At 43.0% G+C, this 24277-nt stretch overlaps 1 protein-coding gene, 1 long non-coding RNA gene and 1 pseudogene across 3 annotated transcripts; all 3 read right to left on the reverse strand.

Moving 5' to 3' along the window:
* Positions 1–572: 572 nt before the first annotated feature.
* On the reverse strand, positions 573–3751 carry LOC146714062 (uncharacterized). Of its 2 annotated transcripts, none has more exons than XM_085450660.1 (2): positions 1493–3751; positions 573–1414 (listed from the first exon to the last, which is right to left on the reverse strand). In XM_085450660.1, the coding sequence occupies exon 1, from the start codon at positions 3611–3613 to the stop codon at positions 1706–1708; it is 1908 nt and encodes a 635-aa protein (XP_085306786.1). In that variant the 5' UTR covers positions 3614–3751; the 3' UTR covers positions 573–1414; positions 1493–1705. The 2 variants fall into 2 exon arrangements, with proteins under 2 accessions (XP_085306786.1, XP_085306787.1); XM_085450661.1 differs by having other exon boundaries at positions 573–933; positions 1339–3751.
* Positions 3752–10787: 7036 nt separating this feature from the next.
* Positions 10788–13066, reverse strand: LOC146714063 (uncharacterized; annotated as a pseudogene).
* Positions 13067–13317: 251 nt separating this feature from the next.
* Positions 13318–13926, reverse strand: LOC146714064 (uncharacterized). The gene is made up of 2 exons (XR_014919293.1): positions 13575–13926; positions 13318–13485 (listed from the first exon to the last, which is right to left on the reverse strand). It is a non-coding gene; the product is annotated as an uncharacterized LOC146714064 (long non-coding RNA).
* Between the last annotated feature and the right edge of the window lie 10351 nt (positions 13927–24277).

Below are 24277 nucleotides of genomic sequence, written 5' to 3' on the forward strand. Positions count from 1 at the left end.
GGGTCCTCCATAACACCACTGCTGCCCGCCCACAGCCCTCATATGACACTAGGAGGTTGTCCTGGTTGCCAGTTGTTTGCACGGAAGATGACGATTGATTGGTAGGGAAACTGTGAAGAATGAGCCAAAAACTGAGAATGTGTACCTTCAAAGTAAAAGCTGTGTGTTTAGAAATGTGTTGGTTGCAGTAGCAAGGGACAACTATAACCCAGAAGGTAAATGTTCTCCGTTTCCAGGTTGTGCCACATTTTTCCAAGTTTCACTACAGCTCAGAGAGTAGATGGCGAGAGCATCTTCCATGCAAATGTAATGCAATCTGTACTTACGCCAAACCTTTAATGCGTGGAAATCAGGACTGTTGACCTTGGGCAGTTCACTAGGTGTCAGTGTCATCAATTTCACCCCGATGTTTAACCCAGAATCACAGTTTCTCTAAAAATAGGTTACAAGAAATCAAATGTATCCCAAATATCTATGTCCTGTCAGAAGCTAGTTTTGTAAAGGAGATTGGTAGTAGCTGCTCCACCACAGGAACAATAAGGCTTCCAGCACACAATGGACACCACACTTACTTAACATAAACACATTTATTAGACACAATTTTAAATAATAAACCCCTTTTTTTTTGTAGTGTCTTTCCACTCAGTGTCATAAGAAAAATAAAATAAATAAATAAAAACAAATATGTATCCTTTAAGGTCCTTTGGCCAAAAGAAAATCACCTGAGCTCAGGGAAAAATAAAGCGCATCGTTGGGGCCCTTTGAATTGTTCCTACCGCTCTGTTGGAACGGTGTAGCATCCAATAATAGCATCCAGCAAGCAGCAACGACCATCTATTTGCCAGGACGGTTCGGCAGAGTCATCAGATGAGGACTTCCACAAGGCAGTTCATCCAGTAGGATCCAGGGCACCAAAAGGGCAAACAAACCAGCCTACACACAAGTGTGCAGAAGAATTAACTGAAATGTTCATAAGTCTCAGTACCACTGACTCAGTGTCCATGTCACTAACGGCTTATTTAACAGACTTACCATTATAATAATACAGGTTTGTCAAAATAAAAATATAACAGAACATAAATGCTGTTAACAATGCTTATTAATGCTGTTCTCTTAGGCATAACATAATAACACTGTAACTGACCTCGTGTCGGCCGCCATTTCAGGACATTAGCTAGGCTCACTTAACGGCTAGCTTGCTAACAGTCAGCCAATAACACACGTTATACAATATTTAGCCTCTTTCTTAACAACATGACAGCGGTAGATTTGATACCTCGCTGCAGTATAATAAGGCACAAAACATTTCATACGAACATGAGCTGCACGCTAACTCACCAGAGGAGTTCGTGTAATGGCGAATGCTGTCGGACTCAGCTCCGCTTCACGTTTGTAACCGCTACAAGACTTTTTCCTAACAACATATTAAATCATTAGCTTCACATATAAAGGTTTTTAAAACTATTTACAGCAACTCAAATGTCTACTGTACCCGAATTTCCAGCTCGTAGAGGGCACGAGAGCAGCATGCGCCTCATCGGATGAACGGAAGGAAAAACTCTGTAGCTGGACTAGAGAGTGGCTATGCGCACGGCACAGTGGTGCGTTCAGTGACCACAAATAATCAGAAATCCCATACTCAAACAATGATCTGGGTTACACTCTCCCCCTCTAAAGTGCATGAGTCTCTGCATGCACACTTGACTTAACAGGTGTGTGAAGGAAAGTGCTCTGAGAGAATACAATTGCGAAACTCTGACAAAAAGGAACTGAGAGCCAAAATTAAAGGCTCACCTAACTCATCATAAGTTAGTTTACGAGGTTGGCGTCTCTCTCTCCCAGAACGCCGCAACTCTACTGTCTCTGGCTCTGAACTCTGCTCAGCAGTGTCGCTGCTTTCTTGATTCATTTCAACAGGTTCTGTTTGTTCAGGAATGTCAATAACAACCCAACCTGGACCTTCATCAGATGGAATGGGAGATGTGGTCACCTCATTGCTTTCTGAGTGTAACAAAGGCTCAGGTTCAGAAACATGACTGGGTGTTTCTCGTGCGTGTGACTCGTCTTGTGGCTCTGCACGGGGCAAACTAGAATGCACATCCCCAGTGGACAGCTGAGGTGTGATAACCTGCCTTTCAGTCTGGATAAAAGGACCTCTGGTTATTATTTCTGGAACCGCAAAAGCTGGACACACTTCGTCCTCATCACTGTATACCTCATCTTCCTGACCATCAGGGTCATCAGAAGATTGTACTTCTCTTTCGGCTTTGTTTCTCAGTTTCTTCCCTTTAGAGGACCCATGAGATCTGCTCCCTGCTATTTCTTCCACAGGTAAGAACCCACACGGTAGAAGGAGATCCCTGTGTAAGGTGCGTTTTGGTCCGTCTCCCAACTCGGGTTCCACAACATAGACAGGGCCATCATTGATTCGTTTAACCACAACATGTACTTTCTGTTCCCACCTGTCTGAGATTTTGTGTTTACCTCTGATACTCATGTTCCTAACCAAAACCCTGTCACCTGCACAGAGCTCGGCCACTCTAATCCTCTTGTCAAACCTAACTTTATTCCTTTCTCCGATCTTCTGGGAGTTTTTTGCAGCTAGGGTGTAGCTCTCCTCCAGACGTTGACGAAGGTTGTTCACATACTCTGAATGAGACTTATGGTTGGCATTTTCAGGTTGGATACCTAAGACTAAATCAATGGGTAGTCGGGGTTGTCTGCCAAACATCAGTTCATAAGGAGAGAAACCAGTTGTGTCGTTCCTCGTGCAGTTATACGCATGAACTAAGGGTTTAACAAAGTCCCTCCAGTGAGATTTGTCTTCCTCTTCCAACGTACCCAACATATCAAGAAGCGTCCGGTTAAACCTTTCCACCGGGTTTCCGCGAGGATGATAAGGTGTAGTGCGGATTTTGTCTGCTCCTATCAACGCACATAGCTCTTTGATTGTGTGAGATTCAAAGTCTCTACCCTGATCACTGAGTAGACGACTGGGAAACCCATAATGAACTATGAAGTTCTCCCACAGAGCTTTTGCAATGGTCCTGGACTTCTGATCTTTAGTTGGCACTGCCACAGCAAACTTTGTAAAATGGTCAGTGATAACTAATATGTTCCGGGTGTCTCTGTTGTCTGGCTCAACTGACAAATAGTCCATACAGACGAGTTCAAGCGGGTAAGTTGCTATAATATTTTCAAGAGGCGCTGCCTTCTGAGGCACTGCTTTCCTCCTGACACAGCGTGGACACTGTCTGCACTTCTCTTCTACAGACTTTGTCATCATTGGCCAATAGAATCTGGAACGGGCAAGATGCAGTGCTCGTTCAAAACCAAGATGACCAACTTCATCATGCACTCCACGCAACGCTTTCCCTCTGAACTGTTCAGGTAGGACTAACTGCCATACAGTGTTGTCTCTATTTGTCCATTTCCTGTACAATACTCCATCTCTCATTTCGAGTCTTCTCCACTCCTTGAGAAGGAGCCTAACATCAGGAACTTCAAGGTTTGTTTCTCTGAAGCTGGGCTTTTGAGCTCTTTCAACGAAGGTGATGACACGTGAGACAACCGGGTCATCCCTCTGAGCTTTATACCAGTCAGAGCTTGTCATAGATGGTAATGTGTCTTCTCCAAATACATCCGCAACTGTTGAGGGATCAACAGCAAGAGACTCTACAGCCAAAGGTTGTTCTAGATTTGAACAGTGCTCGATCTTTGACACCACAAGATGGCGTTGACATAAGGCAGATACCACTTCGTGACTCATCTCGTTGCTCACCTCTAGAAGACGGTTTTTCATGTCATCAACTCTCTCCCTTTCTTTGATGAAATCCTCATCTTCAAAAGGAGGAGCTTGTGGTCGTCGGGACAGCCCGTCTGCATCGCGATTGGCATGACCGGCCCTGTACTTAACGGTGAACTGATAAGTAGACAGCGCAGCTAACCAGCGATGACCAGCAGCATCTAACTTTGCAGATGTCAGTACATACGTGAGAGGATTGTTATCCGTCACAATGGTGAAGTTAGCGCCATAAAGGTAGCTGTTAAACTTCTCACAAACTGCCCACTTCAAAGCTAGAAATTCAAGCTTGTGAGTGGGATAGTTTCTCTCACTTTTGGAAAGTCCTCTGCTTGCATAAGCCACAGCTCTCAGCTTCCCGTCCTGCTCTTGGTAGAGCGCTGCACCCAAGCCTTCACGACTGGCATCAGTGTGCAGGACATATGGTAGCTGTGGGTTGGCAAAAGCAAGGACAGGTGCCGATGTCAGTCTCTCAATCAAAGTCTTAAACGCATTTTCACATTCAGGTGTCCACTCCTCTCCAAAAGGTAAGTTAATGTTTGATGGTTGTTTGAAATGTTCTCCAAGATACACTTTACCCCTCTTTTTGGGTGAGTAGTAACCAGCCGTGAGACTATTTAAAGGCTTTGCGATCTTTGAGTATCCATCAATGAATCTCCAGTAATAACCGGCAAAGCCTAGGAAACATTTTAACTCTCTCTTGTTTGTAGGACGAGGCCATGTTTTCAAAGCTGAGATCTTATCAGGATCTGTGTGAACTCCTTGGGCATCAACCACATGGCCAAGGTACTTCACCGAGGGCCTAAAGAAATGACATTTTTCTGGGGACAGCTTCAACCCAAAGTCCCTCAACCGGTTCAGCACCCTCATGAGTCTCACCTCATGTTCCTCCAGGGTGTCTGAAAACACAATCAGATCATCCAAAAACACAAGTACCTCACTCAAGTTCAAATCCCCAACACACTTCTCCATCAGTCGTTGAAACGTACTTGGGGCATTTGTAACGCCCTGAGGCAGGCGATTAAACTCATAAAACCCAAGAGGACAGACAAAAGCAGTTTTAGCTTTATCTTCCTCGGCCATCTCAACCTGATAATAGCCTGATTTGAGGTCCATGACCGAGAACCACTTGGCACCACTAAGGGCCGTGAAGGTCTCCTCAATGTTTGGGAGGGCATAAGCATCCCTAATGGTCCGTGCGTTCAACTTGCGGTAATCAACGCACAACCTGATTGAACCATCCTTTTTACGCACAACTACTATTGGAGATGCGTAGGGGCTCTCTGACTCCCTAATAACCCCTGCATTAAGCAGTTCTTTGAGGTGTTGCTTGACAGCTTCTCTGTCACTTGGATGGATGGGCCTGATGTTTTCTAGGCCTGTCTGACTGAAGACTTGGTCACTTGTGAGCTAACACTCATAATTACACATAATTAAAAAAAAAAAAAAAAAACAAGTACACAGTAACTGAAAGCATCCCTAGCACACTCAGAGCTAGTCATGGGCAGAGGCGGAGCTAGACATTTGAAACACCTGGGGCTTAGCCCAAAGAGTAGTATGCATGTGGGATTTTTTTTTTTTTTTTGGGGGGGGGGGGGGGGTAGAAATGACTAAAAGATTAATAGGCTCTGTTCAAAAAAGAATGACTTCATATAGGGAAAAATATATATCACATGTGCAGGACACCTTAAACTAGTTTTTTGATTAAGCAGCAAAGCAGAACAAAGTCAGGCCTGTATCAAGACATGAGGACTAAACCCCAATTCAACCAGACCCAGAACTGATCCAGAATTAAAACAGGACTACAACAGTTCAAAATCAGGACTACTGAGGACTTAACCAAGACAGAACCAGAATCAGAACTAGATGATAGTAGCACTAAAAATCATCATAGACCTGCACTACACTTGTTTTTTAATTCTACCAAAGTCCACTATTTAGATTCAGAAAAGTTTATATAATTATTCAGCCTTGTTGTGCAAACAAGCCTGCAGAACTTAATAAATATAGAATTTGAAAAATAACAAACCTAAAAAGAAACACTAGGTACGAGATACATGAGTACCTATGATACAGTGATACTGTTAGTAAGCAACCATTTGACTAACATGTGTGTCTCACCTGCTCCTGTTCATCTGTTCTGTCCTCATTCTGCTCTCTCTCCCTCTTTGTGCTGACAATCATCAAATATACAGTTGAAACCAGATATTTACTCTTCAGATAAAAACACTTTTTTAATTGTAAGATCAAATCAGACTAAATGTTTGTTTTTTTAGATTGATAAATATAAAAACATATTTGTTAACTTTAAGAGTAAAGAGAGAAACTATCTGTATTTCTTAATTGTAAATGGCACCAAATTGTATTCAAACTGAGCCACACTTATGGAGCTCCACAGTTCTGTTCCTGGTGTTTTGTTGACATCTCTTGATTTTCCCATGTCACAGAAACAGACTCTGTGTTTTGCCTTATATGCATCCACAGCTGTGCCACCAGTTTACTCACATGGACTCTACTAACCAATCAGAAGCTTCTTCAGCTCAGAATGGAATCGTCTGGAGTTTCTTATTAATTAACAAACTTAGTGTACATGTACTCCTAAATTTGATCAAAGTGATAAAAAATAGACAGCTCTGTCTCTCTTTATTCTGACATTTAACTCATTCAAAAGATATTTCAATATTTATCTAAAACAAAAGTTTACTCTAGATTGATGTTGTACAGTAAAAATGTTTTATGTTTTCTCCCTAAAGTGTAAATATCTGGTTACAAATGTGAATATCCTGCTGTGTACTGAAATCCCTCTTGTTTTGCATAGAAATATACTGAACAACATACAAAGCATAATATATAAAATAACATTTACCTGAGTTTTTTCTTTGAAAGAAGCCTCTAATGTCCATTCTTATATTTCAGTACATAACTGAAACCGATTTAGTCGGGGAGGGTAAGAACTGAAAATATGAAATAAACACACGTAAGCTAAGACTCTAAAAAAATAGCATTTGTTCGGCTTTTCATTTCGCCATTTGTTGATTCCCTTGAAGAGCGAGTAACGTAATATGGGTCAAGTGATCAGTTTGATATCAATCTTTCGTGATGCACCGTCATATTTACATTATTTGTACCGTACGAATGATTTGCTTTGGTACCTGGTCAAACTTAAGCTCTCCTTAGTATGGCTGGCTCCGTCTCTCCAACAGCGCACTCACGGGCAGCAGCTGCCCCGCCCCCTCGCTCAGTCGCTTAGTGCCTGAGCTCGGATCATACCAATATCAGGGGGGGATTCACGCACAGTCGTAAATTCCCACAGTGTGCACTATGTGCTTCGAATATTGTGTGTACTTTTTGTTTTATACAGTTGTCAGCCAGGCATCTAACTATGAAAAAATTACACTCCAAAATACCCCGGGCTTCTGACAAAACAACCCGGGCTTAAGCCCCGTAAGCCACCCCCACGCTCCGCCCCTGGTCATGGGAATAATTGATCTGTACCTGATAGCCCGAGAGATAAAATGGTGCAGGGGGAAGTCATCCTTATGAAATATTAGGAAGGATTTTACAGGTAATTCTGTGTAAACTGGGAGCCAATCAAATGGCTTCAGTACTGTGGCTACATGGTCAAATTTCTGCAGTCTGGATGTTGCATTCAGAACAGGCTGAAATTGTTGGATGATTTTGATAATCCTTCAAATAGATTGTTACAATTGTCCAACATGCTTCATATAAATGCATTTACCAATTTCTCAGAGTCAGTTTGAGATAAAAAATTTTTGAACTATTGATTTTTTTTTAAAAGCTTGAAAGCAGTTATGGTGACCTTATTAATATGATAGTCCAAAATGATGCAAAGGTTTCTGAATCTGAAACTATGATAAATATGATCAATCAGTCTCTGACTTTATGGAACAACAATGAATATGAATATTCATTTCTAAAATCTTTTGAGACATCCAGCAGTTAATGTTATCAATACAGATAGTATTTAAACAGTGGTTAAATCATGAGAAGAAAACAACAGGTACAGTTCTCTATCATCCAGATAGGAATGTTAGGATATAGTGTGTCTCTTTATGTAAGCACTAGGTGGGAACATGCAAAATGTAAAACGCAGTGGACCTAGAACAGACCCTGGAGGAACACCAGACCGAAAGCTACTAACTGAAACATAAAAGCATCTACCCTTCAGGTATGATGAAAATCAACATTAATTAATTATTAATTAAGTTGTACCATCAACTCTCCCAGTAACTGGAGACCTACTGCATTAAATTTGTGAACTAATTTTCTGGTTAGCAACAGAGCTAGCTATCTTAGAGAGATTATCTTAATCAACTACCTTGCTAGCACAGCTGTAAGTAATTATTATGTCACCAAGCTCTTAATCAGAATCAGAATCAGAATACTTTATTGATCCCTGGGGGAAATTATTTTTTGTTACAGTGCTCCATTTTAAACCAACATTAAGACAAGACAGACAATACGCTAACTAAGAATAGTACAATATATACATATATATATACATACATACATACATAAGTCACTTATAAATAAATATTTGGAAAAGAAACAAAACAAAACTAATCATTCATAAATATGTGTTGGTGAATTTTGCTGCTCATCCGTTTAGTGACTTCTCTGCACAATGTATGATGCAGCTTCAGTGGGACAAGTTTCTGTACTGTATTCCAGAATACAAACTTAGCCAAGATCATAACTTGTTGACAGTTCGCTACAGATTTGATGTTGATTAATTCATGGAATAAAAACATGTATCAGGTACTTTTGCACAGCCGGCCACCAGTGTTATTTTATTAAAACAAGACAGTCAAATAGAGCTCAGAGGAGGAAATTACAATCAGCAATCAGTTGTAAAATCTTAATGTCTTATCTCAACCTATAATAATTCTCAAGATCTTATATTTTGCAAAAATCAAAGTGGCTGCTAGAAAGCAGTCCCCATGCTTGCCTAAAGGCATAAAGTTTTGTTTTCCTGCCCTGAGTATAAGACTCTCTGGGCTCTGTAACAGCTAATATCCCTGTATTGTATTCCAGGAAATAGTCTTCTCCAAAAACCGCAGCAGCTGGCTGAGGATTCCCTTTGGCTCGTCTCTTTTTCTCACATTTTTTTTCTTCATTTTTTTGTCTGTGCTTCTTTAGTTCCAATGAAGACAAAGTGCACAAAAGATGTCTGTTTCCAGGTCAGGGTAAGAAAGCAGAGGAAATTACCACCAGTCACCAAACATATTATAGTGAAACTCTGTCTGTACATGGGGGATAAAAATCACAAAAATGTTGGTGAAAACAGTGGCTGTATGCGGGCAGTTTGAAGACAAGAATAGTTTTCTGCCCTCAATGTAAATCTGTCTGGGCTTCGTCGCAGCCAGTATCACGGTGTTGTTTTCCAGGATATAGCCTTATCCAAAACCACAGCAGCTGGCTGAGGATTCCCTTTGGCCTCGGGCTTGGCTAATACCTGAAAACAGACACAGATCAGTTACTCTCTCTGTCTCTGCAGATCTCTTGTGGGATTTTGAAGGCCGATACTGATGTTCTTGGCCTACAGCCACCAGCAGCCGATATCTAATACAGTATCTTTGAATTTAAACGTCCACTCCAAATGCTTTTCATGCCAAAATCTACCACAAAATTACAAGTATTCAATGAAAAGGCATATGAAGCAGCATTAGACTCATGGAAAAATATGATCTAACAGTAATAAAATACGGCAAAGCATGTTTTTCAACCTCACTGCAAAGAATTTACCCACATTAAAATGGGAGCATAATCTCCAAACTTGTGACATAAATTAACACATCAACTTCATGTCCACATTATTTTGGTGCCTAATTTCCTGTAACACAGGCAACTTAACATTTAATGTGTTGTGTCCCATCTCAGCTGCACAGCAGTGGATATTGCTTCTGTCCCAGCTGCATATGAAATCACTTAATTCTGTTATATGATGGCCATTGGTCACAGTGCACAACAATATCAGCATGTGTAGTGAATTTAGTTGAATTCTGAGTGTATGTATTCAGGGATTTCAATCCAGCTGTATACAAAAAAAAGATGAAATGTTAGTACAGGAAAAGCAGAACTTTGATACATGTGATTTTAATGATGTGAAAGTGGTCTTTGCCCTCTTTTTGTCGCCTAAGTCACTCCTAGAATGCACAGGTTGTCCTTTGTTATTGCACACTCTCAGTTCCTCCCACATGTGTTTTGGATCTCTTGTCCCCGTTGTGTGTTTGTGTTTGTATCAGAAGCTGAAATCTCCATTTACTCTCTGCTTGACCCCGGCAGCTCTGAACAGAAGCAGGCCCAAACAGTGCAGAAAGAGTTTCCCATGGAGTCTATGGTAACCACACAGACATTTATCGACATGTTACAAACAAAGGTGTGGTGCTGTCAGAGGGATTGGAAACAATGTTCAGCGACTTTTTCTTAAAGTGACAAAAGAGAATGTTCACTTTTAAGATAAGCCTGTTGAAATTCAGTCATCCATTAAGTTTATTTCATGCAAGAAAAACAGTGAAGACAACATAAATGGCCAGCGATGTCTTGTTGATCTTTAAAGTGTGTTGATAGATCCACAGCATTACACACCCAACACATGGGTGGTTCACTATCTTTTTCTCTTGCATTTATATGAATAAGTGTCACGGTCTCGCTGGCAGACCGTGGGGATGTGGGGAAAGGAGGACCCAAAATGCAGGACTCTACAGTGCAACAGTGTTTATTTACAGTGGTGACAATCCGAACAACAATAAATCCCCCCGTGCGATCCCAACTCCCGTTCCGTGTCTTCTCCTTTATCCCGTGCTCCGTGCTCTGTCTCCGTTCCCTGTGTACTCTCCGTGTGCTGCCTCCTGGTCGCCACAATTCCTCCTGAGGAAACACGCATACCAAAGGCAGCCGTGAGTACAAAACCTAACAGTAGACTTGCACTAACCTTGCACAATACACTTAAGACTGACGATCCAGCGTCGAGGAGCTCTCAGCCACACTGTTTTGAAGCTCCTCTGACGAGGCTTGATCGGCGCCAGGTGTGTGTGGATTCCTGGGTGGGACCGGTCAGCTGGCAGGGCCACACCCACCAGGCCTAAAAGTGCCTGCCACGACCGCACCCTCACATACACAAGCACACACCCCTAAACACCTGACAGTACACCAACACGGAAAAACAGGACAGCAGACACAACCATAATAACAACAACCACAATAATGATAATAATAATAATAATAATAACTACAATAGTAGTCCACACTGCTCACGGACCCCGAATCCCTGGAACTGGGTCCGTGACAGTACCCCCCCTCTAAGGGTCGGCACCCGACGACCCAAAAACAAAAACAAAACAAAAACCACAGTACAACCAACCCCGGGCGGGCGGCGGGGGGTCCCGGACGGAGGGCCCCAAAACCCCAGTTCAAATGTCCAACCACTGCCATGGTGGGAACAACAGTTCTTGCGGCCGACCCAGTGGACCGCAAGCAGGCAAAACTCGCTACGGGTCAGGCAGTGGTGGGAAAACAGTTCGGGCGGCCTACCTCCAACCCCATGATGGAAGCGGAACGCTTCAGGCGGCCTGCCACGGATCCGGTGGCGGCGGCGCTGCTCCTCCGGCGGCCTGCCACGGGTCCGGTGGCGGCGGAATGGTTCTGGTGGCCTGCCACGGGTCCGATGGCAACGTCGCTGCTCCGGTGAGCAACAGCGAGGCGTGGCACATGGTCTATGATGCGCCGGTCGCTGACGTGGACGCACTGGACGTGGATGGCGTGGAGGCCGCGCTAGACGTGGAGGTCCCTCCGGTTCGCTGACCTCCGGCTGAGCGGGTCCCTCCTCGGCTGGCAGCGAGAGCCCCTCCGCGGCTGGCAGAGAGAGCCCCTCCGCGGCTGGCAGAGAGAGCCCCTCCGCGGCTGGCAGAGAGAGCCCCTCCGCGGCTGGCAGCGCCGGTTGTTCCTTCCGCTCGCCGAGCTCCTCTGCTGGTGGCTCGCTGAGCTCCTCTGCTGGTGGCTCGCTGAGCTCCTCTGCTGGTGGCTCGCTGAGCTCCTCCGGCTCGGGCATGCTGAGCTCCACAGCTGGCGACGCGGGCTCCTCCCGCTCGCTGAGCTCCCGCTTGGGCATGCTGAGCTCCTCCGGCTCGCTGAGCTGCTCCTGCTCGCTGAGCTACTCCTGCTCGCTGAGCTCCTCCGGCTCGCTGAGCTCCTCCGGCTCGCTGAGCTCCACAGCTGGCGACGCGGGCTCCTCCCGCTCGCTGAGCTCCTGCTCGGGCATGCTGAGCTCCTCCGGCTCGCTGAGCTGCTCCTGCTCGCTGAGCTCCTCCGGCTCGCTGAGCTCCACAGCTGGCGACGCGGGCTCCTCCCGCTCGCTGAGCCGCTCCTCCGGCTGCGACGCGGGTATAGATGGTTGTTGATCCGGAGGTGAAGATGGCGATGCGGAAGCTGCAGGTGGCGAAGATGACGGTCGAGCGGGTGATGTGGATGGTGAAGTCGAGAGTTCTGCGGTCGCTGCAGTCTGATGGGACGCTGGTGGAGAAGTAGCTGCAAAGGGCGGAGGTGATAATGGTGCGGCAGCTACTCGTGGTAGACTGGACAGCGATGTAGAAACAACAGGCGGGTGACATAATGGCAGGGTAGTTCCAGCAGGCATATCAGCCTCCAACTGAGGATGAAGACGAGAGGCTGACTGGACTGGCTGTGCTACGGCTACAGGCTGGGCAGCTGGCTGTGCTACGGCTACAGGCTGGGCAGCTGGCTGTGCTACGAGGTTAGCTTTCACACAGTCCCGTGAATAAACAGATGAGGTGAATGAAGATGAATTGTCCATATGACTCACCACAGCCGGCTGTTGGAAAGTTTTAGAGTCTGACTGCGGTGAGGCACGCCGGCGGCGCAAGCGTCGCTTCTTTAACGATGCCGGGGCCAGCGTATCAGGCTGAGGTTCCACCAGCCGGCCGGACAGGAGAGCAGCTGTGTGATTTTGAGCTGCCGGTCCTTGGTCAGCTGACTCAGCAGGTGCCGCAGAGGTGAGTGGAGATGTGGTGAGGTGCAGAGGGCGTGTGAAACGTTTCCCCCGCAATGGAGGGTCCAACAAGCGAGCTGCAAGCGACGGCGGGGAGGCTATCAGCCTATGAAAAAAGAAATAGGCAGCAAGGGCTCCCAGGGAGGTTGCCATATCCTCCTCGCCCGGACAGCCCAAACCAAACAGCTCAAAACAGGAACTTTCCCTCAGCGTGGTTATAATCGAAATTAGTCTCTTAATGTCCAAAAAGCTCACAGATGAGGTGATTGAAGACAGGAAGGCATCAAAAAATACGACCTGCATGTGTCTCTGATGTGGATCCGCCGCCTGGATAATGCTCCGACAGTATTTCCAGAGCTGGGCGAGCAATTCCTCCTGTGAGACGGTCCTTGAGTCCGCTGGGCCCATAATGGCTGGATCGTTCTGTCACGGTCTCGCTGGCAGACCGTGGGGATGTGGGGAAAGGAGGACCCAAAATGCAGGACTCTACAGTGCAACAGTGTTTATTTACAGTGGTGACAATCCGAACAACAATAAATCCCCCCGTGCGATCCCAACTCCCGTTCCGTGTCTTCTCCTTTATCCCGTGCTCCGTGCTCTGTCTCCGTTCCCTGTGTACTCTCCGTGTGCTGCCTCCTGGTCGCCACAATTCCTCCTGAGGAAACACGCATACCAAAGGCAGCCGTGAGTACAAAACCTAACAGTAGACTTGCACTAACCTTGCACAATACACTTAAGACTGACGGGAAGTCACTCAACGATCCAGCGTCGAGGAGCTCTCAGCCACACTGTTTTGAAGCTCCTCTGACGAGGCTTGATCGGCGCCAGGTGTGTGTGGATTCCTGGGTGGGACCGGTCAGCTGGCAGGGCCACACCCACCAGGCCTAAAAGTGCCTGCCACGACCGCACCCTCACATACACAAGCACACACCCCTAAACACCTGACAGTACACCAACACGGAAAAACAGGACAGCAGACACAACCATAATAACAACAACCACAATAATGATAATAATAATAATAATAATAATAATAATAATAACTACAATAGTAGTCCACACTGCTCACGGACCCCGAATCCCTGGAACTGGGTCCGTGACAATAACGGTGAGAAGGCAGGAAATTATCTTTTCTGTTTTGGATCTGCTAAAAAGGTAAAGCTCCATGCATCTATCCTCTACATCCTCAGGGAGCAGCAGCCTAAGCAGAGAGGCCCAGACCTCCCTCTCCCCAGCCACCTTGACGGTCCCCAACCTTTTTTGCGCTACGGACCGGTTTGCGCCCCACAATATTTTCACGGACCGGCATTTAAGGTGTCGCGGATAAATACAACAAAATAAAACTAGTACCGGTACTGAAAAAAAGACGATTTATTCATAACACACGTGAAAAGACCCAGGAAAACAGAGTTAACGATAAAAACGATAACAAAATAACGCTGAAAATCGATAAAAACCCTGAAAACCATACATTTCATACCTGAGCCTCAACTCTCGCGGCCCGGTACCAAACGACTCACGGACTGGTACCGGGCCGAGGCCCGGGGGTTGGGGACAGCTGATCCAGAGGAAAACTGAGATATAATCTCTCCGGCATGTTCTGGTCTACCTCTGGGCTTTTTCCCTGGTTGGACATGTCCACAACACTTCTCCCAGGAGACATCTGATCAAAGGCCCTTCTGGGTGCCACCTCGACTGGCTTTTTTTCTGATGTGTGAGTAGTGGCTCTGCTCTCGGTCCCTCTTTAATAACCGAACATCACACCCTGTCTCCATGCCTGAGCCCAGCCAGATTTTGGAGAATCCTCATTTCTTTCAGGTATTACCCAGAGCTCGTGACTATAGGTAACAGCAGGAACCTAAAGTGACCGGTAAGCAACTTTAACGCCGTTGCATTTATGCTTAGCTCTTTCCTCACCATAGTAGATTGGTACAGCATCCAATCACTGCAGACGCTGCACAAATCCATCAAGCTCAGCCTCTGGGCAACAAGTTGATTGGAAAGATACTGCAACAGCTGCTTGATAGGAAGCAGTCTGTAGACAGCCAATTATGTAACTTCTCTTGCATGGGATTAGTCTTAGATAAATTGGTGAAGGTTTGCAAAAAGGCTGAAAAACTGACAACATATTGCAATCTGGGGCAGTCTCCACTGATGAGTGAAACTCACTTGCAATTGGTCCCAGTCACAGGGACTCACTGGTTGCAAGTTGGTTATATTCACATATAAAAGCAAGACTGCTGGGTGTCAATGTCATTTTGCAGTTAATTAAATTATTAATTAGAAGCCATCAAGTGTTTAATTCCTCAAGAGTTTTTTAAAGATATAAACTTGTGTATATCATATCCAGTCAGTGTCAAAAAGTGGTAAAGAGAAACAAAATGGAGGAAATCAGGGGAGAGAAATGGAGAAATACACTTAGAAAAGTGAGGCAGGAAAAAAAAGAAGAGAAAAAGAAACACCAAATTTGAAAAAGGAAACAGTAAATGCTGGGTTACATTTATAGCTCAGCACTTTTCAGGGTCACTCTGTTAACTGACCCCCAAAACACATCTACTCACCCACTGAAATATATGACCAGGAGTCATCCATAAATTTTTAAATGGAAAAATCGCTTATTCTGTCTGTTGATTTTTACTTCACCTCAGGCCGACCTGGGTGGCTCCTGTGAGTGGGAGGGAGAGAGAGGAGAGAAAAGTAAAGGATATGTATATTTTAAAGTCAAAATATTATGGCCAGATGTAAAAATGAAACACATATGTGAATCATTCTATATCATATGTGCACTGAACAAGATCAGATTTAATAATTGAGGGATTTTTTTTGTAAAAGAAAATCATAAAGAAGTTTTAAAAGGAAGTAAAGAGCCAGGTAAATATTGTGACTTGATACCATTTTACATACTAGTTAAGGCTAAATCATAAATCACTGCTGTTACAGCTGGGATTCTGTCCACTTCTGCTGTTATACATAGCAGTTAGTTTATAGTCATCTCCTACTGGGAAATTATCTGCCTGTTTCCTCTCTCCTGTGTGCACATAGTCCTGCTGGTCTGTCATCGCTTACTCGGAATGAGCGATTCCGATTATAGTGGACAGATGTCTCTGTGATCATTGCAATATATCTTTAAGGCTCAGTCTTTAAAATAACTACTAAAATAACTGACCTGGGTCATTACCAGGACTCCTAGAAGAACTTACTACTACTAGTAATGCAGTTAATCCATCCATCCATCCATCCATCCATCCATCCATCCTCTAGGCTTATGAGGTTCAGGGTTGGAGGAAATCTAGAATGCATCCAGACAAGCTGTCACTTGGTCCAGCTGGGAAGGAAGTGGGACATATAACTTTACAAACTTCCAAGCTTGCTCACTACTTGCTGTCAGCCATCTGTCAGTTAGCATAATCAGTACCTCTTGACATATTGTGTTGACAGCTCCTACAAAGTAAATGATTGCAGAAGTATCCAAGTCTTTATTATCAAAATAATAATAAAAAACGTGATGTGGTCCTGGAGTAAAACAAACTTTTGTAAGTAAGTTATATTGTAAGAACAATACCAGCACAAGAATATCAGGTCATGCGACAAGGTTACTCGGATAGCAAAAAACCCCTTCTGACCTCTATTATTCTTTTCTTTTCACTTCACTGGAGTCTGTGACGTAGCTGGGTAGTTTTCTTAACCTCTCGCCTCACTGACATAGTCTGCCACAACGGCCACAGATTAACCACACGCTCGACGCACCTCTGCCTCGTTTATACAGGTGTCAGAGCACAGTGTGTGTTGCTGACACTGCTCTCGCTACGTGAAATTAAAAGGGAAGAAGAAAAAGAAAACTAAAAGAACAACTATTTCTTTGTTAAAGATTCTAATCTTACCATAGTGCAGAGTGAGAAAAAGGTGGGCGAGACAAACCCTTATTTCACTCATCAGTAAGAGTTGCAGGGTAATGGGAAAAACTGCGTAAAACCAGTTTCTTGTATCCAAATGACTGATTCACCGACCTAAAAATCCCCCTCTATGACCCGCCTTTACTACACCTTTATTTTCTGTGTGTGAATGTGTTCAGTCTATCATTTGTCTTAGCACTTCTGTGCTGATGTATACTGACCACCAGAGTTTGTCATGCTTACTCATAGGAAGGCTTTTTAGATGGATTTCCAGTTGGAGCTTCTACCAACCTGCGTTAGATTTTTATAACATAATGAAGTAACCGCTAAAAAAATCCCCCCAGAAACTAAGTTTGTTTGGTTTCATTAATATAATATTAAGTACATACAGTAACATGTTATTACATAATATTCAGATAGCATAGCATGGCATATATATATATATATATATATACACACACTTTATATACTATGTATACTGTGTTAATATCCTCCATTTTGGACTAAAAGCATTTACACATTGAGCACGTGACACCAAATTCCAAAAATGTTGTCAAGTATACACAATGAAATGATGTGGTTTTGTGAATAATTTGTCCTCAAACATCAAGACATCAAGCTATGATGATCAGGTCCTGATGTTTATCATACAAGAAAAGGAAGAAAAAGCGATTGTGTCACGGGATCACGGCTACTTTCACACATATTTCTGTGGCAGTTTGAGGTCTAGTTGGCAGACTTTGGACCACATCTGAGGCAGAGAAATAATTTCAGAAAATGTTAAAACACACATTATTAACGCATTTACATGTAGATGCCTAGAGCTTAATTTTTTCGATTAAGGTGATTAAGGACCCTGGAATTTACTTTATACGTTTTTTGCTCACTACCAACAGTGTGAATTTAAATACAGTATATTACCTTTCCCTGCTGGTAATGCAACTTCTGCATGCGTGTCCATTTCACGTTTTGGAGTGGCAAAGCATGACATGTACACGGTGGACTGGCGTGTCCATTTCATGTTTTGCCATGATGATTGATTGGTGAGTCTGAATTTTACGCGTCAAGTGTGTAAAGGCCTTTACTCTGAGCTGAATTTAATGCGGCACATTGAATGCTTGGGACAGAATATAATTGTTGCATATGTCATTACACATGCAGGCCCTGCAGACATTACAGGCATTAAATTTACATTTTACAGTGCGGGGAATGTTTTCCAGTGTTTCTGTTTTTTCTTCACAATTCTGCAGAGAACGAAAATCGTAGCGTGCCAAAGCCTCAGTTTGTGTCTTTAGTCATACAAATCCCTCCCCAGAATCACAAATCATATTGTATTTTCTTTCTTTTACTTCTTGGTTGTAAAATATGTTAAAATATCAGTTTAAATGTTTTTTGTGCGCCTGTGTATAAAAAAGAACAGCGCTCAGTATTTTGTCTATTGTTGTGTGTGCATATGTCTGAAGCCGCAGTGGTCATTTAAACTTCAGTTAACTTTTCATTGTGGGTATGAGATACAAATGATGTAGTCCTCTGGATATGCAGTGGTTTCTATTTCAAATATACAGCTTGGGGACAGACACACTGCATACACACACACACACTCACACACACAGACAAGAAAATGACCAGAATGAGTTTTCACCAAAGTCTTCGTGTGTCCTCACCAAAGGCAGCCCTGACCCTGAATCAGGAATGTGGTGGTTTAGACTGTGATTGTCTTCTGTTTGCTTGTGTTTATGAAATCTGGTTAGTGTGGGTATGTGTGATATACATGTATCCACCAGTGGTAATGTGTTAGTCAATGACATCATAGTGTGTAACGGGAGGAAGCTGGTCTGTAGTAAGATTCGGATCCTCACCGCTCCCACGAAAAGTGGAGAATGACGCTGATTATTTCTAAAACTTTGTCATCATCATCATCTTCATTACTTTTATAGGCTATATTGTACTAATACATTATATTGTACTAATAATCACTTAAGCGTCACATTAATATTTGTGGTATTTTGAACCACAAAGTAAAATGAACAGTACAGAGCAAAAGTCTTGAGTCAATCTTTCATTTCTTTACATTTTGCTAGGGAAATGGGAAATAGGTGCAGCAATTTACTGAACCATCCAGCATTCATGGAAATACAGTGAATAAGGCAAAAACAGTTTGGTCATACCAAATATCAACCAATTTTACTCTTCAACACAGCCTGAACATTTAAGCTTTATTGTAATTTCTTTAAGTAGTCTTCAGTATTAGTTCACCAGTGTCAGGGTTCCTGGGTCGGTGACCCAGTGTTTTCAGTTTTGTTCATGTTCAGTTTATTTTGCCACTTCCATGTTCTCACTTCCTGCTTTTCCTGTGTCCGCTCGTCTCGTGTCATTAGCCAGATTATGTTCAGCTGTGTACTCACCGGTCTCTCATTATCATCCTCATCAGTCTATGTATTTAAGCCCTCTCTTCCCTTCAGCCCTTGTCGTGTCATTGATGTTATGTTGTCGTTTCCGCCTGCGTTCAGTCAGCTAGCCATTCAGTCTTTCAGTTGGTCAGTCCTTCAATCAGTCAATCAGTCAGTCGTCCAGCCAGCAAGCCAGCCCTTTCCTACTCCTGTTCTGTTTGTTCACTCCGTTGCCAATAAAGACCAACCTTCACCTACCTACCTGTGAGTCCAGCATTTGGGTCCTCCTTCTCTCATCCACGACACTACTCCTGACAACCAGGATTCTTGAAGGACATTCAAAGTTCTTCTTTGGATGCTGCCTGTGCTTTTGTTCTATTCTCTGCCGAGCTGATCCGATGCTGCTTCAATAACACTGAGGTCCAGGTTCTGGGGAGGCCAATCCATGACTCGTAGTGTTACCGCATTGGCAGTGTGTTTGGGATCATTGCCAGGCCATCACATGGTTTCCAAATGGCATCGCATGGTGCATAAAAATCTGACTGTGCTTTCCTGCATTCATAATTCTATCAGTTTTGACAATATCCCCAACACTGCTGGATGAAATACAGGAACAAATAAAACAAACATCTAAAAAACAGGATTTCAAGAACTGCATTGTGCTAGCTATTATTTTATACATTTTTATGTGGACAAAAGTCTGAAACGTACATACGGCTCTGGAACTCATTCTTATAAAGAGTTCAGGCATTCTTATTTTTTTGGTTTTTTACACACTGTCATAAAAAAGAACCTTGATGAGTTTCAGTACATCCCAAACATTACAGTTGTTGGAACAATCTTCCATCCAGTGACGCCAGTTGTCTTCACCAAGAAAGTAATGCAAAGCGTGCGCTCTGCTTTACATTACAATTTACTTTTGTCAATATTGGTGATGCGGAAACAACAAAGAACAAATACTGAAGGAACACGTCAGCAGTGGAGACCATTGCAAGTGGTGTACCAGAACAGAAAGAACGTATGATTCACCATCCTCATAACTCATGTCACAGTTGTTATTTTTCTGTTTCCAGACCACAATGTGTCATTAATATCCACTTGACATCCATTAGCAGGTAGTGTATGAAATCAAAATGCAGCCAAAATTTAAACTGGGCAAAAGCCCATCTTTGAACAATAGAGGTGAACAGCAACAGAACGGGCCAATAATTGCTTGTTCTGGATGTGCTTCAGTACTGAAGGGCTAAAGATGAGTGGCAGCTAGTAATGCAGCAGGAAGGGAGGGGATGGTGAATCAGAGAAGCTCTGGCCATGCTTATTATTCTTTGTGTGTGTCAACTACCGCCACATACCAGTGGTAAAGTGGGTGTATAAACCTGGCTCATCTTTTGGTAGCATGTATGGGGGAAACACTTCACCATGGTGCATTACTTCACATTTTAAATCAACATAACATGTCAGAAAGTGTTTGTGACTTTTGAAAGCTTGAATATTAGGGCTCAGATATAGGTTGAGGTTATATAAGCCTCGCCGTTTGTGAAGAAAAACAAAGTACATAAGCCATAAATTGGAAAAGAGGCCATGAAACTGTTGAGAGACCTGTCTCGCAAAGTTCAAAGAAGATGGATCGATGTCACTGCCATATTGGAAAAGTCATGCTATAGTCATTTGTTTTACATAATACTGCATGACTTAAACATGCATAAATAATATAATGAAGACTGAAATCCAGTGACTTCATTCATGTCCTTGTTCCAGAAACAACTTGTGTGAGTATTTTCTGACACACCTAAACAGTTGAGGCCACATTAAAGGCTAAGGAAACTGTAACTACTTGGCTGTCTCGGGTGAAAGAAACCAACAAACCAACTGTTGGTAAGAAAAGAAACAGAAACTGGGATCTATTATGTCAAACTCAAGCAAATGGTATGCCCAAGCATACACTGTAATTAGAAAATGAACAAACAAATCGTATAAAATTGGAGAGTTCAAAACATATTGGCTCTGCACCCCTGCCTCCAGAAAACAGCCGTATGGAGGCACTTCTCTGACAAGACGAATTTTCAGATTTTCTGCTTTCATATTTTACAGAATGATTTTATGGCTATATTAATTATATCCAACTTCAATAATGTTATTGAAGGGCGATGGTTAATGGGCGATGGTGGCTCAAGAGTTGGGAGGTCGCCCTGTACTCGGAAGGTTGCCGGTTCGAGCCCCGGCTTGGACAGTCTCGGTCGTTGTGTCCTTGGGCACGACACTTCACCCGTTGCCTACTGGTGGCGGTCAGAGGGCCCGGTGGCGCCAGTGTCCGGCAGCCTCGCCTCTGTCAGTGCCCCCCAGGGTGGCTGTGGCTACAATGTAGCGTGCCATTACCAGTGTATGGATGACTGGATATGTAAAGTGCTTTGGGGTCCCTAGGGACTAGTAAAGCGCTATATAAATACAGGCCATTTACCATTTATTGACCAATTTTCTTCTTTTCTCACTTTGTTGCCTAACTTATGCACTTGTTGCTGAGACGTTTTCAAACATACACACAAACCTGTGTACTAGACTTGACTCAGCTGCTGCTGGTACCAGCTCTTGTACAGACTTGCCACCCTCAGCGTGTCCTTTAAAACTGCTGCACATATTACAAAGAATGTCCAAGAAAAGCATGGCAGGTAAGAGGTTCACAGTTATGAATTTATTTTAGATTTTTCTAAATTCAAGACAGAGTCAGCATTTTACATGTAATGAATTAAATTATAAGTTCAACATTGCTGGAAGTTACAAATGTCTTTTAGCAGTTCACCACTGCTGCAGTGTTTCTGGTTATTATCAAGCAAGCACGTTTTACATTACCACAGACTGAAAGTCTGCTAACCAAGATAGAAACCATGGTTCAAAATCAGCACTTTAAACCTTGACTAAAATTGGGAAATTGTCTTCAAGGACAAATAAAATGCAATCGGGAGGAAGGTGATCAGTTGAGATAAGGTTGGACTGCTGCCACTTAGTTTAGGTTCTAATGAAAGGCGTCTAACCTCAAATGACCTCACAGTGGGTGCTTCAACAGGGCAATGACCTCAAACATCCATTAAAAGCTGGTTGTGGAGTGGATAAACATGCTTTTCATGCATTTGGAATGGCCTTTTAAAACCACAAAACCATTCAAAATATGTGAGCTATGCTTGGAAGTCGAATCTCCGAGGAATGACTGAACTCTACCAAGTCTTCCTAGAAGACTGATCAAATATCCATTAAGAATGATGCCATTATATTATATATGGCTGCTACTAAAAGCATTTAATCAAGGTGCATCTTGCTGAGGGACTTTAGAACCAAGTATTAGATGTGCTGTAAGAAAACAGATTAATGATTGCATTAAATTACATACACTAAAAAAAGTGTTTAAAGTCAAAATGCCTTCACATGCCCAGATAAATAAATGTTTTGATTGATCCATGTTGTTCATGGTGCCAAGTCACAGGCAGAAAGTAGGTTTATGTATTTGTTTTTGACCACTCCTAAACATTCCTTACTGAGTCAATGATCCCCAATGTAACCACACCAATTTTTTTGTGTCTTGACTATGTGTCACACTAACCCCTTGGACGAAAAGTCCTGATGTCCTTCAATACGGTGACCACAGAAGGCTTGCTCTTAAAGCTGTTTTGGAAATATCTGTCAGTTTCGTCATGTGTTCCCGTCAGGAAATAACACGTCATGTTAACTGAGGGAATTCTGGAAAGTGAAATTTCAAGAATAATTTGTGATTTAACGGAGGCATGTTGGGAACGCCATCATGAATGTAATTTTTCCCAATGCTGATTTCCATGAATGTCAGTAATGATGTCTGTGGTCTGTCTAGTCTGCTGATGGCCAGGGGTTGTGGAAAGACATTGAGGGATAGAAGGATGAAGAGAAGATGAGGAAAGGAGCCGAGGAAAAGAGGATGGAAACTGGGAGAAAAAGAGGGAGAGAAGTATGAGGAAAAGGATCAAGGCTGGAACAATTTTAAAAAGAAGGGTTTGATAGTTTATGAAAACACCAACAAGAAAGGAAAACCATAGAATATCAACCAGGAAAACAGAGGTTACTAAGACAAGAGGTGGACAATAAAAATCAAGAAAGGAATTTCAAACAGAAAATCCAGGTAGGGTGAAAACCAAGAGAAAGAAAAGATGGAGTCAAGCAAAAAGTAGATCAGAGAAAGTAGGAGCGCTATTGAGAAATAAGGCTGCAAGAGGAAGGTGGAGTTTACCAACTCTATGTCCAAATCAGAGCCGCAGACACACGAATTCATCCAAAACCTAAAGGCATCTGAAGTGCCGTTATATAATTCATAACAACTGCTTCTATCATTATTAATAATGGGAAACCACAAATTGGAATGTTTTTCTGCTTTTTTACCAACCTGACAATTGGTTATACTCCACACAGACCAATAAAACCAGCATACTAGCTTGCACTTATTAAAAGAGCACACACACTCATGCACTGCAGTGGCCTAGCAATATGATTATGCACTTTTACAACCTGACAAATGAATAATATTCCATACAGACTAATAAAATACACTACACTTTGAGAAACGAGGCAATCAATAGCATATAATAACTGTCAACAACTGTAATGAACATCACCACACAGTCTGAAGGGTTTAGGATTTTTCCATTTTGCCCCTGAGACACAAATCCTCACATCTGAAAAAGTTTTTTTTTCCAATTGCATAAAAAAGTTTAGTTTTAAATTGGCAATAAAACATGAATGAGTTAGCACCACAGGGTTTTAAGACATTCAAAATTCACAGCATATATAGTAAACATATATTTCTTTAGTAAAAGAAATAATAATTCAACATCTTTTGGCAGTCATATAAGAAAGAAACTCTGCAGTCCTCTCAGTAGCTTGTATGATTCAGGGTCACCTGGTCCAGCCCTAACTATATGCTTTGGCAAAAAGGAAAGTTTTAAGCCTAATCTTGAAAGTAGACCTAGACCTTAACACGGTGCCATTGCAACACTTTCTTTTCTTTTTTAGGCCAAGCTTTAGCTTTCAGACAGATGGCCTCACATTTGACTCTAGAACACCTTGGTATACAGACGAGTTGATGGTCGACTCAGTGACTACAACAGGTCCTGCAAAACAAGCCCAAATCATCACCCCTCCAATACTG

Source organism: Copadichromis virginalis, linkage group LG3, assembly GCF_057382275.1.
Source record: "Copadichromis virginalis isolate Kocher_CV1m ecotype Utaka linkage group LG3, C_Virginalis_male_GT1.1, whole genome shotgun sequence".
NCBI lineage: Eukaryota > Metazoa > Chordata > Actinopteri > Cichliformes > Cichlidae > Copadichromis > Copadichromis virginalis.

Coding starts and splice junctions, on each gene's coding strand:
- LOC146714062 (XM_085450660.1), bottom strand. CDS start 3,613: ATGACAAGCTCTGACTGGTATAAAGCTCAGAGGGATGACCCGGTTGTC.